At 36.1% G+C, this 18,513-nt stretch overlaps 1 protein-coding gene across 1 annotated transcript in view; it reads left to right on the top strand.

Annotated features, from left to right (window-relative positions):
- The window catches only part of LOC150106710 (sodium- and chloride-dependent glycine transporter 2-like), a 48,734-nt gene extending 38,215 nt beyond the window's left edge, over window positions 1–10,519 (top strand). Inside the window, exons 12-13 of the mRNA XM_090392655.1 lie at window positions 5,671–5,844; window positions 9,666–10,519. Coding sequence (XP_090248781.1) covers window positions 5,671–5,844; window positions 9,666–9,869 — 378 coding nt within the window. The 3' untranslated portion in view covers window positions 9,870–10,519. The remainder of the gene's footprint in view (window positions 1–5,670; window positions 5,845–9,665) is intronic.
- The last annotated feature ends 7,994 nt before the right edge of the window (window positions 10,520–18,513 follow it).

The following is an 18,513-nucleotide window of genomic DNA, read 5'->3' as shown; positions in this document are numbered from 1 at the left end:
GCCAGGTGGGGGGAAGAGAGATCTTGTTAGTGTTACCGTGTCGCCTGGGTATACGCAGGGCCGGCTGGAGGCTTTGTGGAGCGTCGGGAAAAAGTTATTAGTGGGGTCCCAAAATATTTGCAAAAAAAATAATTTTTTTATTGAAAAATCATATAATTTTATTAAACATAATTTACAAACATTAAATACATATAGTTATATACTAAAATATTTCCCATATCAATACATCTTTGAAACATCAAAAATTCTATTATCAAATTTCCTTAGAAATTTGAAAGTGTGGGGGACCCCTTTGAGAGCGAGACCTCTGTATGAGGCCCGAAAAACCGACGTTTGAGTCGGCCCTGCGTGTAGAGCTGTGATAATTGTCTTCGGGGTTTGTGGGATGTCCGCGATGTAATTGCGAATAGTAGGGGGGGGGGGCAGGAGATCACTGTAGAACTCCTGCTAGGATTTTATGCCTGGATGAGACTGTTCCGTTGATTTTTACCTTCATGGTTCTTTCGCTGAGGTATGATTTTATTAACCTTATTTGATTGGTTGGCATATTTGTTTTCATGAGTTTATGGAAGAGGCCTTGGTGCCAGATCTTTTCAAAGGCCTTTGCGACGCCTAGGAATACTGTGTGGTGTGCTGTTTCCAGTTGTATCCTGTTGTGATGTATTCTACTAGTCGGTGGAAAAAGTCGGATGATGTTTTCGGTGACTTTTTCCTAAGTTGGATAGTAGGTTGATGGAGCGGCAACTTTGGGGGGAGGGTCATTGTCTGGCTTATTTATGGGTATGATGTCGGCGGTTTTCCATGCTGTGGGAAAGTACTGCATCCTTAAGATTGCGTTTGTTATGTTGATGAGGTGAACTATAATCTTTCGTGGGAGTAGCTTTATGATTTTGTTGGTGACGCCATCTGGAACTGCTGCTTTGTTTTGCTGTTGAGATGCTTTATTATGTTGATTGAGTGTACTGGAATTGTGGGATTGATGCGTTATATGTTGTCCTTGGATGGCTTTAAGGTGCATATGATCTGTTCATGAACTTTGTAAATGAGGTTGATGTTTATGTTTTCGTATGACGGGCTGCATTGGTTTTCGAGGTTGTGGACGAGAACTTCGGCTTTTTCTATGTCCGTGTCTGCAATTCCGTTCATGGCCTGCATGGGGGGGGGGGGGTGGCGTTTGGTACAGAGGGTTCTCAAGAATTTTCAGATTGTATGATTCTTAGGGTTGAGTACTATTAGCTTGTTTTCCCATTGTTGGTTTCTGTGATTTCAGAGTGCTTCTCTGACTTGGCTGTTGATGTTGTTAGGATTTTTTTGCCTTGTGGACTCTTGTGTTGTGGTATTTTGTCCTGGCTTTGTTTTTGTTCTGACTAGGTCCATGTTATCCTCCGGGATCCGGTTGTGGTCTTGATGACTGCTGCTAATGCTTTGTTGATTTGATTTGCTAAGTTGTTTACAGCTTCGTCTATCTCTTCTTTTTTGTGGATGACGGGTGCTGGGCTAATGTATTCTGGGAGAATTTTGGGATGGCTTGTCCCTTGCTATGAAGGAGTGTGTGTGGGGAGGGGGGAGTCGATCTTGGGTGCCTAGTTTAAGCAGGATGGGGGCTGTGGTCTGATGATAGCTCGTCGATCATTTCTAGTTGATACTGGTATCTGATGTTCCTGATGATAACAATATCTAGTACATCTGATATGACATAAGGACTGTGATGGGTGGGTTCGATGGGTCCTGCTACTGCAACGGAGTTGAGTATCATATACTTGTTTAGTGTGCTACCGTTTTTGTTGATTGTGATGCTGTACCATGCCGTTTAAGTCTCCTGCTATGATGGTGGAGTCTGTGGTGCCTAGGATGGCATCTTAGTCTGACATCACTAAGGGGTTACTTGGTGAGTTGTAGGCTGCGTATATCCTGATTCTGCCAGCATTGTTGGTGTGCACCTTTATGCTGGTTATCTCCAGGTTGATGGTTTGGGGGTTGGTTGTGAAATTGTGCTTTAGATAGGTTTTAACGTAGATGGCGGTGCCTCCGCCTCTGGTGCCGAGTCTGTCCATTCGGTACATGGAGTATCCTCTTAGCTTTGGATTATTTGCAGGGCGGAGGTGCGTTTCGCTGATTAATATTATGTAAGGATTGCGTTTGTGTGCGAATTTTTGCAATTCGAGTATCTGTTGGTAAGAAATTGACGTTCCAAGGGGCGATTGGGAGAGGGTTCGGTTGGATTTTGTTTTTATTCTATGTGTGACTGAGGGCCGTGGGAATGGAGTGGGTTCCTTGAAGGAATCTTTTGTGAAAGTCAGTGATGAGGTGGTTTTGCTGAATTCTTGGAGCATGGTGGATAGCAAGGCGGTCAAGATTGTTTCTAGATTGGGGCTTGTTTGTTCGTTAGATGCTGTATTCTTTGAGCGCACTGCTTCCGCATAGGTTTTGTTTGGCGGATGGATTCTCTCTGTTGGGGGGGGGGGATGATCACTCTGGTTGCTCCGAATAGACATGTTCTGGGGGAAAGGCTGGGTAGTTCTTACCCCCCCTCGGTTTTTCGGGTGGAGGCTGCAATCATTGTAGTTGGGGGGATGAGTCTCGCTGCAGTTGGCGCATCTGGCCAGTGTGATTCTTGTCTTGGTGCAGGTGGTGGTTGGGATGGTTTTCCGCATTTTAGGCACCTATATTATGCTTTGCATAGCTTTTGGGCGTGGCCAAATTTTTGGCATCTGTGGCACTGCCCTGTTGAAGCTCTTTTTCTGAGTGGCTCTGTGGTGATCTTGAGTCCGCAGACTGTGGTTAGCTCGTATATCTGTTTTTGGGTGTTGTTGATTTCAATCAGTACTAGTGGCATCGGTTTTTTGTCTGTTCTGTACATTCTGCTAACCTTGATTAGGGTCAGGCCCTCGTTGATGAGGTCTGCTGTGATTTCTTCTGAGGTGACTCCTTGGATCACCACTTTCAGTTTTTTTTTCGCTGCTTAGAGCGAAGGTGTAGTATATTGTAGTTTATATATATTATATATATATATATATATATATATATAGAGAGAGAGAGAGAGAGAGAGCACGAAAATCAACGTCAATTCTGCAATGACTGTGTTATTACTATTTCACGGATAATCGATTCCAAGGTTTTTTTTTGTTAGATAGGTGAAGCAAGAATGCTTTTCATATTCCCGTTTATCTGTAGAAGAAAATGTATGGATGGGGTGTTATTGAGCTATAAGCTCTGGTCTTAGCGCGGTAACAGCAATAGTCGAGATTCAGTTAAAACTTCATTGGCTACAGTACTGCCATCCATTACCCTCTTATACCAAGGCTGAAGTAATGCAGAATTCATATATTTCACATATACAACTAATAGAAAGGTGTAACACCTTATTATCAAAATACTCTGGGTAAAACTAGATGTTGAAAGATTTTTCACTTGATTATACTATTAAAGATGTCAAGAAATTATATTCTTAGTTTCATCTTTTATCCAAGTGTAAGGGAACAATGTTTGCACGTGTAGTATCTTTACAACTGCGCTACTTGTATATAAACGGTAATAACTTCACACCAATTGCATCTCGACAACTTATATATGTGAAATATGTGACATATGAGGTTATTTGTGGTTTGTCTCTCTGAAGTATTACTAACAGCTTTCCTCTAGAACAAGGTTTCGCAAACTTTTTTCCCCGTGGCCCGGTTATTTTAATACTTCATCTTGGTGACCCACTAAAATTTTTATGGCCAATAGGTAAAATAAAACAGATTTGAATGTTCATAGAGTTTTCATTTATTATTATTATAATGAAGAAGCATTTACTCTTACAAAAATATAAAAAAATTAAAATTAAACGCGGAAGTGGACGGAGCGCGTTTTTCGTCTCTATTAATTAAATTATTTATTCATTATAATAAATTTGGTTTAATCCTTTATCCAAGTGTGAGCAAACAAAGTTTGCGCCTGAAAGTATCTTCAGGACTGGGGTCAGGTAGTACAACACCGGGAAACTCGTAGCAAAGGTGGACCAAGCTGACATCACTCCTATCTCAGTATCTCCCATAATACAAAACACATCTCCTTGCGGATATGTATAATGTTATGGATTAAGGGAAGGGACACTACCCAGACTAGTTTCGATCTTTATTGAGGTCTCTTCAGTGGGAGCCAGGCCCAGACGCTGAGATACCAGGCAGAAGCAATAGCGAGGTATCTTTACCTTGATTTGTATTATGGGGGATACTGAGATAGGAGTAATGTTAGCTTGGTCCACCTTTGCTACGAGTTTCCCGGTGTTGTACTACCTGACCCCAGTCCTGAAGATACTTTCAGGCGCAAACTTTGTTTGCTCATATTTGGATAAAGGATTAAACTAAATTTATTACAGTCTAACCAAGTGAAAAATAAACTTTCAATATTTATTCATTAGTTCCGATTAAACGCTATTTACTTGTATTTTAGAGTTTCGTGAAAAAAAAGAAAACTCAAAAACGAAACACTTAGGTTTTCGAGAGTTTTTTAAGCGACTCGGCATTTAGCTTTCGTTACCCGGTGCCGGATCGTGACCCACCATTTGGGAAACGCTGCTCTAGAATATTTCTATCACGTTCCTGCCACATATGGTTTCATTTAATAATCTTTCAAAATAATCTCAAAACATGTAGGATATTTTTTATCGTTCAGTTTGTTTTCTATCATTTACCAAATATTGGAAAGCTTTGAAAATTCTCAAGAAGTTCGGAAAGTTGGGATTTGAAAACCATCACAACAAGTGCGTTCTGCTAATTAATCTATTAGTAATGGAAAATAGAAATTAAAAAAAAAAAGTTTATTTATGTTGACTTTTTGTTTTTACCATATTCTTTTACAAATGAAGTAAAAGTTTTATATAAAGATAGCTACCAGAAGAATAATGACTTCATGAGCTGGTTGATCTTGTGATGGTAGAAGGATTTTCCTCTCCAAAGCTTAGGCTTACATGGATGCAAAACAGACAGAACCAGAAAGAGTATACATGTGATTATCAGAGTCTGGAGATAAGGTTGACTGTTATTATCAAAGTTAAATTTCTGAAAAAAAAAAGAAGAAAAACTCAGATTACCTGACTAGAACATGTATTGGGTCTCATGATAAGTAAGAAAGATAGAATGAGAAAAATTATAAAATGAAAAAAGACTTCATGAACATAAAGTGTTTTATCCTTGCTAATTTCCTTTTGCTTGCTGTGTAGTAAAATTTGATCCCAGCATTAAGAGCTGCTAGGTAGCATGCATTTGCTTACTCGAGTAGTGAAATTATGAAGAATAAAGCGAAACTAATCTTTGCAAATTTAGATTGCTCAGCTTGGCTTTAAATTAATAGCAAACAGTGTACTGATACTGACCTGTTCTGGCTTTTAAACCATATATTTTTGAGTGATCATCTTAGAAACCATAAGAATTATAAATTATTTATTTTGATGCACTGTATTTTATTTAAGCTAGAAATATTGTATACACAATCATATACCATTTCAATTCCAAAGAGAACATATTATTCTTTCTTTGGAAAATTAAAATTAATTTTAATAAAGACTAAAATATCAAGTTTTATCTTAAAATAATATCTGTACTTGAACAGAAGTTTTGTTTTCTTTTGCAGTTTGTCAGTTCTCTTTTATTTTATTATCAATTTTAATTATGTTTACTTCCATAGATAATCCTTTTACTAAGCTGGATACAGTTTGAACCATTGAAACTTGGCAGTTACACATTTCCAACTTGGGGCAATGCTATTGGCTGGATCATGGCCATTGTACCAGTTTGTTTCATTCCATTAGGATTCATTCATGAACTCTTTTTCAAGCATAGAAGTATGGGTTTTACAGAGGTAATTTTAATAAAGTCTATCTAAAATAGATTTAAAATGTAATTAAATGGAGTTAATTGTAAATCAGAAGAGTATTTTGAATTTCTACAATGAGAACTTGCCTGGACCTTAAGATAATTCTCATGTCAACATCGGAGCATCAAAATATCAAAACAACAGTAAAATTGTTCCGGAAATGTTTTATTTAGTGATGATGGTGAGTTTTTTTTGTTTTTGTTTCTATATATGTTGAAGGGATGGAAGGAAAGGCTGGTAGCAAAATAATAGGTATATATATATATATATATATATATATATATTTGTCAGCAGACTTAAATAGATGTGACACTATTCTACTTTCAAATTTATAAGGCAACAACAGGTTATTTGAGTATACCAGGATATGCATATTGCGTAAATCGTCATTAAATGATATTATGAAACAGGTGATATTTCAATGAATTATTGGCAATGAAAGCTTCAGTATTTTCTGATCTTCTCTTTACGAAATAAAGGCGATTGTTGCGATGGAAAAATAAAATGATAAAATAAACAAAGCAGTTTGTTTGTATGGAGTTAATAAATCACTGTTTAACAGGAAGATAAGATCTATAAAAAACAGTTTTGTTTTTATTGAAGTAGGTCAAATTTTGTGTTTCTCGAGTATCCTCAATATATTTAACTGAGAATACCCAGGCTCGGATCCCATCAAGAATAAGAAGAATTTTCTAATTCCTTTATGATTGAGACCAATTCGGTGTTGGTATGATTGGTTTTCATCCCATTGGTTACCAAAGGTCTCTCTTAATTTTTCCCTTCTCTCTCTCTCTCTCTCTCTCTCTCTCTCTCTCTCATTGGACTCTGTTTATCTCATCTGAATTAATTAGAATAATTAGAAGAACCGCCTTATTCTGGATAGCATGAAATATTTCTAGGTAGGCTTTGTATTCAACATTTCAAGCATGAAGAGATTGTCCTAAGGCTAATGGAATTGGCATTTATATAGTGTTAGGAGTCGTATAAGTGAGATGTAGTGTCTTGAACAGAAAAGGACATCAAGATATTTTGTCAACTGATAAGGTCATGAACATGATGCATTTTATTATTATTATTATTATTATTATTATTATTATTATTATTATTATTATTATGTGACACCTCCAGGGAGTCCAAAGACTCATCGAGGGAGGGCACTGACTCTACAACTCTTCATCTCCACCACTAAATCCACCAACTACAACGAACTGCAACTACCAACGCCATCATCATCTACACCAATGCCATCTACCGTCCACCACCACTAGCATTTTCACATATAATCACAAACATCCATTCCCACGGCGGGATTCGAATCCGCAACCTTTTGGCTGGAGAGCGGATACGCTAATCACTCGGACAACCAGGCCGGCATATGCCATATTCTGGCATTGATGAGAAAACCTGAGAATAGGAAACCAAAATGTCAGCTAAACTACTTGTGGAATACAGAAAAACTGTCAAAATAATTGCCAATGACACAAGACTGATCATAATAATAACACAGGTAAGCAGACCTATGTTCCAAACTCAATCTGATCAATGCTCTAGAAATACATAGAGTGACCATGTGAGTTTCTCCAAACCAATATTTCTATCTTCATTTCTCTAAATGGAGATAGAAGATGTTCCTCCCTTGAAACAGACAAACTGCTTCAAGGACATATCATCCATATGAAACATCCAAATGAAATTAATCACTTTTCTGTTAAATTAGTGGATTTGATAAAAACAAATATTTAAAGAAATTATAGTTTCTTTTAGAAAAAAAATCTGATTACAACCGTGTTGATTAGTGCAAACATATTGCTTCTGTACATAAATTCGTGCCTTTTTACTGCTAAAATCCACTAACGCTTTTTGTAGGTAAGGCCAACAAAAGGCCGTTCAGTCCTAACTTTTGAAGACTGGAAGTCAACAACTCTATCCTTAATCATCAGAGAGAGAGATGGCCCAAGGCTACCAGTGATTTTCATAGGCATCCCAGGAGGAGAGTATAGCAGACAATATCTGACCCTAACGCTACATATTATTTCTGAAATAGTTTGACTTCTATAGTCGATTTTTCTTGAGCTGCGGCATTAAAATATGAAGCTTTCCGAAGAAAAAACTTACGCATCCCTAACAGAGATTGACTAACGTGGGAACTGGTCTAAGAAAGACTTAGGAAAAGTTCCTTTAGTCAGCGACTAGAATTAAACTGATAACTCTATTCAGTTTTCCTAGCTCTATCGATGTAAATGGGTCCATAAAGCTGCAAAGCCCTAATACTTTAAAAAATAAAATAAATAAAAATTTCATTGCAATACCAGAATTAATCATTTTTTTGGTTCAATTCTCAATAGAAGAAAATCTTTTAAATTTGGTGACAAAACGGAAGGATTTTATTACCTCTAGGAAGGCAGGATATTACTTTGCTTCGTGTATTTTGCACGATTCTGAGTTTGATATAAACTGCATGAAACGGTATTCTCTTCATTAAACTTCTGTGCTACTGGCAAAACCGCGCATCATACGTGTTTGGATAAATCTGGTTTTGTATTCCCTTCAGAAGATGAGGAAATCTTTTATACATTTTTGCAAACAAGGTTTAAGGTATCAGGTCTCAGATGGAGTAATGGAAGTTCTTTACAAATACTTTAAGTATACAAATATGTCTTATAGCGTGATAAACGAATAAAACCATCTAGAATTCAACAATTGAATAACAAATACGTTTGGCATAATGCTAATCTTGTGAACTTTTTTAAAACAAAGTATGGGGATATTTTGTGAAGTTTGTTATAAGTTCGCCCACCATTTCTAGATCCCTTCTTGGCTTGATGCCAAGAATAGTCGATTCATGCTGAAGGGGAGAAAGAAATGAAGGATGTACGAATTGGTCGCCAACATGCGAAATCACGTGCTTTCTTGTCTGTCGCTGTACTAGTACTAGCTTGATTTTTGTTGTTCTCTTTTTGCATTATTTTTTTATTATTAATTTGTATGATGGATCCAGTACAGTCAACAAGTTCTATTGTTACACGGTTCAGTAGTTCTTGCAAAAGAATGTTGAATAATGTGCTGATATTCTGCGAAAAAGAATCGTCAGAAGACCGTCTTCTTGTTCCCCTTTCTCAAGTCATAAAACGTGCAAGTGCAATTGCGGGCGTATCAGGGTCGACTGTTAAAAGAATTCGTAGGGAATCAAAAGGTGAAGGTAAGCCAAAATTTAAATCTCCTAAAAAAAATAGCGCCAGAGAAAGAAAACCATCGAAACCGTAGCTTTGAATGATTTTGATGTAGACTTTATAAGAAGAGCTATTCACGAATTTTACGTGGTCGAGAAGAGTGCCAACTGTTCCGAAATTGATTCCTGTGCTTAAAGAAAAAATTAATTTTCCTTGGAAAAGAGAAACTTTAAGGAAAATACTTCATGAAATCGGATTTTGTTTTAAAAAGTCCCAGAATAAAAGGAAACTTATCATGGAGCGAAGTGACATTGTTTTATGTAGAACGCAGTATTTGCACGTATTAACACTCTACGTACATTTTTCCAACTGTTATACAAGCAAAATAGTTACACTTTAAAAACAGCAATGTTCGTAAAAGAAAAGCTAACTTTTCCGACCTGTAATAATAAACAAACTCAGTTTGTTTATTATTACATCCCAGAAAACAGACTGATTACCCTATTATCGGAATGGATTATCCTTTTTCTGACATGCGCAGAAGTGTCGAGGGACCTCAAATCGGTGGGCGAACTATAGCATTACTATATTTTTGTGTTTTACAATTTTCAACACTTTTTTCCCCTTTATATATAGCGATTCCGAAAGTTACTTAAACCTACTTCTGCATGGAGAGAAAATGAGAGGCGCTCTAGTGGAGAGAAGGAAATGGCAGAAAGCACCGAGATTATATCTTCTGGAAGTGACATACCAAAGATTTATCCAGAAATTGCAGCTTATGATAATCCAGCTATGGAAGACCAAACGAATATCCGTCCAGAATGCAATTCTCACCTTTAGTCTAACTTGCAGCTACAGACATTTGCACCGTGTTCGAGATGACACCAAATCATTTCAATGTAGATTCCATTTCATAAACTGTCATATCAAGGAACTCTTCGTATTTTTAAGTACTACATGAACTGCACAGCAGTACTGTTTCACAGTAATTTTGTGAAACGGCTGTAGTATTATAATTCTTGAAAAAATGTGAAAATATTTGTGTAACTGAATTTAATGAGCAGTGTTTATTTAATGGTCTTAATTTTAATTTTAAAAATAACGAAGTTATTTAAAATAAATTATAATAAATAATAAAATCTTTAAATTTAAAATGATGAGAAAATGTTCTTTCGAACAAAAATTGCTCAACGATTATGGAAGAAAATATTAATGAATTATTGCCAATCAGGGCCAAAGTGTGGAGTAAGCACATTTTTCCAGTGTTTGAACAGCCTGGATGTATAGGGTTATTGTTTCAAGGTAAGAGGATATGAGAAAGTAACGTGATGTTGTTATACGTAGGATCACATGGATCCTACGTATCCACAGGCCCAGCTATGACTTCATAGCTGGGCCATGTGACTGGTAGTAGCAATAAGACTGATTGTAGAATTTCTTCAATAAAAACTTGTTATTGTTTTTTGCAAATAAACAGAATTCAGTTGATAGATTGTTTCGGCATTATTTTAATCATTCTTCTTCATCACTGTACTTCTGTCAATGTCACCATTATGTGAAATGAAAATGTTACACAATACTAAATAGTGAAACAACCAGTGGCTCGTACATAAGCACTGCGACCAGTGACGGATTAAGGCCAGTTGGAGCCCCCTAGGCAAATTATATTAGGGCGCCCTAAAAAATAATAATAATAATAATCGAAAAGAATAAAAAATAAATAAAAGTTAGGTGGCAAATAAATGATTTTGTACTTTTGAATTTTTTGAACTGTTGGATTTTTCTGCCTGTTAAAGGGTTAAAGGATGATAAATAATAAAACTTTTTATTTATTTATTTATTTTATTATTTTTTATGAGTTTTTTTTACAATTTTACAAAGTTTTTTTTGCTTGCACTACACTCAAATAATGAAAACACTAAAAGTCACACTAAAAAGTTATTTTTGAAACAAACACCTCACTCTCATACGATTCAATAACAAATGAAGTTAAGGAGCAATCAAGCGAAACTTCATATCTCGGCAATGCAATCAGTTTTAGTGATCTCAAAGCTGTCAACAGCGCCGTGCACCGACATTGGTAATGCGTTTTAATTTAAAGCGTAGATAGCGTGCGCTGTTCAAAATACAAAGTACGAAGCTTGTCAACTAGCGCCCACATTGGTATTGCGGCATTATTTAAATCTTAGGTAGTGCGCGCTGTTCAAAATACGTATTAAAACTTAATAATTGTTTTGGAAAAATTTTCGCTTAAAATAATCAAGATTTTTATGATGTTTAATGAAAACATTAATCTACTTTTAAACACTATAGGGAAATGTCTTGGCTTGGGGGGGTCCAAAGTTTGAGGCCTCTAGGCACGTGCCTCATTGTCTTAATGGGTTATCTGCCACTGACTGCGACACTGCAGCACCCCCAAGGAAAAAATGAAAAAATTAAATTTTGTTTGTGTTTATAAAATATTAACAATGCTTACAGCATTATATAAATGCAATAGAACATGTTAAAGGTTACAGCTTATGTTTTGACATTGACTGAATAGTTAATAATTGGAATTGTTCGATTAACGCTTTAGATTATGAAACAAATGCACTGCAATCTAACACAATGTTGGAATTATCACATTCGGCCAATTGCAGCTATACTCGCCGATATTCGTTTGCGCTTCTCATTGCACGCTACAAGTGATTCCGACACTGCTCGTTTGGGCAGTGTATCATATGCTTGCGCGTTATTTCTGTGAGATACGAAACTTTTATTATTGGTGCGTGTTCGTGGTGAAAGTGAACTAGTTTTTGTAAATCTTATTTTATTTTGTTAAAATAACATATAATTATTTATTTATTATAGATACAAGGCTAACTTATGTCGAGTGCCACTGTTGAAAATACGAAAAGAATATATTTTTTTAATTATCGTTACACGAAACAAATGCACTGCAATCTAATGCAGTGTGAGAATTATCGCACCAATTGCAGCTAGACTCGCCGATATTCGTTTACGCTTGTCATTGCATGTTACAAGTGATTCCAACACTGCTCGTTTGGGCAGTGTATCGTATGCTTGCGTGCGTTATTTCTGCGAGATAAGAAACTTTTATTATTGGTTCTTGTTCGTGGTGAGGGTGAAATATTTTTAATAAAGCAATTTTTGAATATATAAATTTATTTATTAATAAATTGGTTACTGATTAGGAAAAAAGGATTTTTTTTTTTTATATATGCAACATCCCCACTGCATATACCTTGCCTGTTCTGGGAGAAGAAAAATCAGAGTCCTGGGTGAAAAAACCATTACCTCATTAGGCGACTGGTAACTCACCTTCAGTTGAAAGAAACCAAATAAAGGTTTCCTCAAGTCACTAACGAGAATCGAACATAGGTCTTTTCGACCAAAGAGCTTCATCTATACCAACTGAGCTACAGAGGCTCTCTGGTGAAATATACTTACAGGAATATCTTGTATCGAATGTGAAATTTGAAGGCAGTAACATAATGGTCTGGGGGTGTTTTTCCTGGGTTTGGATGGGTCCATTGGTTTCTATGTCCAGATCTTTAAACGCTGATGCCTATTATGACATTTCAGACAATTCCGTTTTTCCTGCAATGTGGCAATAATTTGGAATAGGCACTTTCATGTATCAGCACGATAACACATCTGCTGACAAAGCAAGGGACCCTAGCTCCGTTTTTGAGGAAAAGGAGGTGGAAGAACTAAGCTGGCCAGCCCAAAGCCTCGACCTTAACCTTATTGAACATCTTATCGCCCATACTACAGGAGGAATGGAATCGAATTCCAGCAGCAGTTTATCAGAGCTTAGTGGAGAGCCTACCCTGAAGGATAGGCTCCACTAAGCTGTAACAGCAGTGCAAAGAGGCCCTACCTCGTATTGACAGCAACGCTGTAACGACAGGAAATACAAACAGTTGCTGTCTGACATTTTTAGCAACGCAGTATAGTACATTCGTGTTAGTTCAGTGGGCGGGTGGGCCAAGGGGTATTCTGGAAATGCCTCTTGGCCCACTAAGATCAAACATTAACAGATCAAACAGAATGTTTTCAGACTACTTAGGTCTCTGAATAGCCTGGGTATGAAATTCATCTACCACTTAAAAGATTCTCATGCATCCGTGCTCGTGATGGGAATTGCACCCACAGTCTGTTAGTAAGAACAGATTTATTGACCACTTTCTGTTCAAATATGCAGATATACACCGAATTTAACCCATAATGTGAACAACTATAGATTAAAATTCTCATTAGTTGTTTTTTTTTAAATTTTATTTCAGTTCATTATACAGTAGGAAGACGTAGTAAAAGTAAGCTGTAATTTTTTAAAAACAAATCTCGCACTACCAAAGTTAACATAACGCTGACTGCTGCAGTTTAAATTCTGATAATTATTTTCGTATCATCTGATTTTTAGTGTTTTGGAGATATCATTAACTTCCGATATAGAAAACTTCAACTTTCTTTTATTTCTTCCAAATAAAATAAAATAAAAAATTGCTTTCTTATTTTTTTCGACCCTTATTCTTTCCTTTACTTTGCTTTAATCCACTATCACTACAGACAGATAATGACATAGAAGCCTCGTATTCCTTTAAAAGAATTGAAGTGTTGACTAAAATTTCCAAAGAATTTTAAAAATTTCCAAAAAGACTACATTTTCCATAGATTTCGAAACTGCTCAGAATGGCTTCACCATTGGATGCAAAACTGTTCAACAACTTATCCACACGAGTAATGAACAAATCGATTGATTGAAATGATCGGTTTCTTTAAATTAGGAAATAGGATTGTGGTCAGATGTTGACTATAAAACTCCATCGATAAATATTTATTAAACTGTTTGTCATAAAGAATTTCAGTTATTTTCACCCATGCTTTCTTTACATGCAGGAATAAATGAAATGATTTAGTTATTTTTAAACGTTGAATTTTCATTTTTAAAAATATGGAATAACCTTCTTTAACAAATGAAGGAATTTATATTCGCTTCGCTTAATAAGATTCCAAGTATATACATGATCAGTTATATTTACTCGGTGAGTAGATATGTTCATGTTTTTTTGACTAACTGAAACCGAGAAAATAAACAACAAGTTAATTTAATGAGGCACACAACGTTTCGTCAAAAATGACTTCTTCAGGTGTTGGAACACTTAAAGCAAATGAAAAAAAAAAAAAAAAAAACTTAAAACGCTGTACCAGTATAATAACAGACTTGTAAACTGAAGTTAAGTTTACAAGTCTGAGACTTGAAAACAGGAAAGTATTTTACATACTTTTCCTAGGCATTGTATAGAATACCTAGGCATTATATAGAATGACAAATACTATTTCGGCAAAGTATGAAAAAGGTTTTTATTGAAAAGATACATGTGAAAATGTAAGAAGTACAAAATGTAAGATACCGGATTTTTCTACAAAAAGAGAAAAAACCAGTGCTGAACTACTTGTTGCTACAAGGTAGATTGGAATGACATTTTGAATTGCACTTAACTGCCTTTTTTCATACAAAAGCACTTCAAATTTCGACACTTTTTCTTGCAAGTACACTTCACGAACCCTTGGCCTCCACCCGTGGACTGAGCGGAAGCGACTGACCGGAGAGCTATTTCGTAGTCAGGAACGTCTCCAACTCTCAGTAAATCCTTGGGACATAGCGAATTGTGACCTGACATAGAGTTGGTTTAAAATTCCTTCAGCAGTTCCAAGTCGGTAAAAACCATCGTCTGTCATACTCATAACAGCCGCCAATTTTTCAGGAGAAATTTTTTTGTCGGAATCCATTTTCAATTTTTTGGCCTGTATTTCTAGATTCAATTTAGATCGAATTTTACCTTCGACAGCATTCTCAATATTGAAGCAAAGAGTACACAAAATATTAACATCATCACCTTCTATTTTCTCACTTCCATCGTCTTTACTCTCATATCCACAGGCGGCATAAACGTTTCAGGTTAGGTTAGGTTAGGAAGTACTCTGGCTCTCTGTTTGAGGCGAGCGTCGAAAGTCACGTGACTCGCCTTGCGACATTAAAAATCACTGCCGAGAGTATTTTATACTGTGCCGATTTGCCTTTTGGCATTCCATACAATGCCTAGGAAATGTATGAAAATCTAAGCGTTTCATACTTTTACGTCCACATTCGGCATTCTATACTATGCCTAATTTCACACTTTGCCGGTAACATATATATATATATATATATATATATATATATATATATATTATACACCCAGGGTAAAATAGCTTCTACATCTATCTTTCATCCTGAGATTTTTATTTAATAAGGTTAAAATACCTTATGGTAACTTGATCTGGCAAAATACTTATAAGCTCTGTATTACTAAAATCTTGGTATTTCAAGCCTGGCTCCCACTGATGACCGGTTTCGATCTCAATAAAGGTCGAAACCGGTCTGGGTAGTGGCCCCCTTGCCTTTGATGCATAGCATCATACATCTCCTCCAGCAGATTTGCTTTGCATTAAGGGTAAATAAATATTAAGATTAATGATCAGCACTTATCCATCTTTACCACGAGTTGCCTTGATTTGCAGTACGTGTGGGGTTATCCAGACTTGCAATACCTTGCAGGCGCAAACTTGACTTACTTGTCTGTTTGCTTACTTAGGTAATGGAGTAAAAATCAGGTTTAAAATAGCTTGGTATTTTTAACATATATATATATATATATATATATATATATATATATATATATATATATATATATATAAGAGATTTTGGTACTATTTTATAGTCTAATTATATAATCTCCCTCAATGTAAATTATTTCACTCTTTCTTCCTCTTTCCTACAGACTGGGCTTTGAATGATGGATGAAACAAATAACTCTATAAGGAGGGTATTTTTTCTTCTGTGGGAGAAGTACTACAGTATCACGGAATCTTACTAAACACTAACCAAACTTTACAATCTAATTTCACCACTTAGTAAAAAAAAAAAAAAAAAACACACGGATATTTATCACTTCTTGGAATAAGTTTCAACACAAAACTGGTGACTACTAAGCACTTTCTTCAATAATCATGAAATTTACCTAAAATTTCAATTTTCTATAATTTCTCATCTACGTACTCCATTATCTATTATTCTTGGTTGCATATCAACTAATCTGGCTTCTTATAAACCTGACGTTGCCAATAATCGGGCAGTTTAATTCTGCCTCAATGGTATAGAGTTTCCATACCTAAGTTGATTTCGACAAGCCCTTTGTTTTAAAAGACCTCGGTTCAAATCTTATAGGATGCAAAGAACCGTTAACAGTGCTTTTCAATTGAAAGTTAATCGGCCTCATATAAGGCGGTAGTAGGCTCTCTCTCTCTCTCTCTACGAATGTTGCATTTTATCATCCTGCAACCACGCAAACTGGTCAGGAGAATTTGTGTATATACGAATATACATAAAATGTACATTCAGGCATAAGACCTTATCGTAAAATTACAGTTATGAGAATCAATAAGTACTTATCTGTGTAATTAGGGATTATCCTTCCTGGAAAAATTTTTTCCTGAAAAAAAAAAATACAAAGTTGGACGGAAAATGAAATCCCTACCACGTTCGTATGAAGTTTACTATCCCAGCTTTAGTTAAAATCTTCTGTAACTGCTCCTCAGGTGCATCCCACCGATTGTGTAATGAAGTGTTTATTTTCTGTAATCTGTGCAAACAAAATGTTTTAGACAGTAAAAGCATTTAGACTTGTATGATACCCTGGAAACAATATCTTTCGTTTAAATAGTATTGTGATCAAACAGAAAGCCAGTGAATCTAGAAATATGACAACATGTTGAGAAACTACCTAAGATTCTCGTTATGAAAATTTAATGGAAACTAAGTAGAGCAGAGAGAAATGAAATTAATATTACAATACGTCCAATAATTTTCCGCCGTCACAGAGAAATCATCTGGAGTGCAATATTAAGAAGGACAATATTAAGAATTCAGAAGATATGAAAGCGTTGTTGCCAGGACACGATTGAGAAGAAGGGCCATGATTGCTAATGATATCATGAAAAGATTGTGCAGGAGGAATGGTGTGCAGTTTATTGATGTATGGATTGAATTTGTTGGACGAAAGGACTTGTATATGTCTAACGGACCACATTTAAATGGTTTTGGAGTTAAATGTTTGGAGAAAGTGTTGTTTAGTGGGAATTTGGAAGTGCAAAACCAAGGGAAACTAGAGATATTAGGGAGGACGCAATCAAACATATTTAGAGCCCCCCTCCTGTGATAAGTGAGCATGTGTACAAGTGATTATGCAATTCTGAATATGATTTCACAGGTTTCCGATTCAAATGGGTTGGTAACGAAGTTATCTAAGGGTAATTGTAGGTACAAGGAGATGTTGAAATGCATGTACACAAATGCAAGAAGTATCAGAAATAAAGGTGAAGAGATTTTATCATAGGTCATCTCGACTTGGCCAAAAATTATAGGCATCAGTGAGATCTGGTTGACAGAAAATGATATAGTTACACAGATAGAATGTAAAGGGTATTGTATTTTCAGAGAAGATAGAAGGAATAAGAACAGGAATGGTATTGCTGCTGATAGCTGAAGAATTACAACCAACAAAATTAGAAGTTAAAGAGGATTTTAGGTCTGAGGAGAGAGTTCATTTGAAGCTTTCTGGTGTGAAATAGAGGTCAATAGGACAAAATATATATTTTTGGGTGCTGCTATAGATTAGAAGGTCCACAGGAAGATGTAGATGCCATGTATTGGCAGATTAGCACAATGAGTGCAGGCCGAAGAATTGTTACGGAAGACTTGAACTATGAGGCATTGTCTGCAGGGAAGAAAGAAGGCATGAAAAGATGGAACTGGAATTTATTCAGTTTCTAAGAGATAATACACGAAAGAACATGTTATAAGGGCACTAGGGACTGGAGAGTGTTGTATCTGATAATAGCAACCATAACCAAGGTAGACATTCTGTTTCAAACTGGGGAGTGATCCCCAGTTTGAGGCACAGTTATGAGAAGTTGCCAAACATGTGGGGTTCTCTGTGAAGAAAGGGTTTATGTTGAACTATAAAGCTGATAATTGTGTACGACGGACTTAGGGGATCATTTTGGAGTAGGGACCATAGCTCGAGAAGCTACAAAGAAAGAATGTAGTATTGCATAGGAAGTGGTCCGGAGATTGTTTGAAAGACGCAGTATCAGACTGCATACTCAAGGCAAGGAGGATAAACCAAGTGGGAATTAAGTGGATGAAGAGAAATATAAAACAAGAAAAAAAAAAGGAAAAAGAAACATCCTCTGGAAGGAATAGTGACTAGTTTGGTAAGAAAGGCCAAATCAGATTATGACAGAAAATTAGCAAAGTAGGCCAAAGTAAACTAAATGGAGGTTTTTCGTTATGTAGCAAGTCAGAGTCAAAATGGCTATGGTAGGATGACTTCAAACAATGCACACGGTAGTAAGGTGACAGAGGCGAATGAAATAG

The sequence above is a fragment of the Typopeltis vanoorti genome, chromosome 5, assembly GCF_054136105.1.
Source record: "Typopeltis vanoorti isolate ZY-2024b chromosome 5, IOZ_Tvanoo_1.0, whole genome shotgun sequence".
NCBI lineage: Eukaryota > Metazoa > Arthropoda > Arachnida > Uropygi > Thelyphonidae > Typopeltis > Typopeltis vanoorti.
Note: the sequence above shows the minus strand (reverse complement) of the source record. Positions and strands in the feature narration are given on the sequence as shown.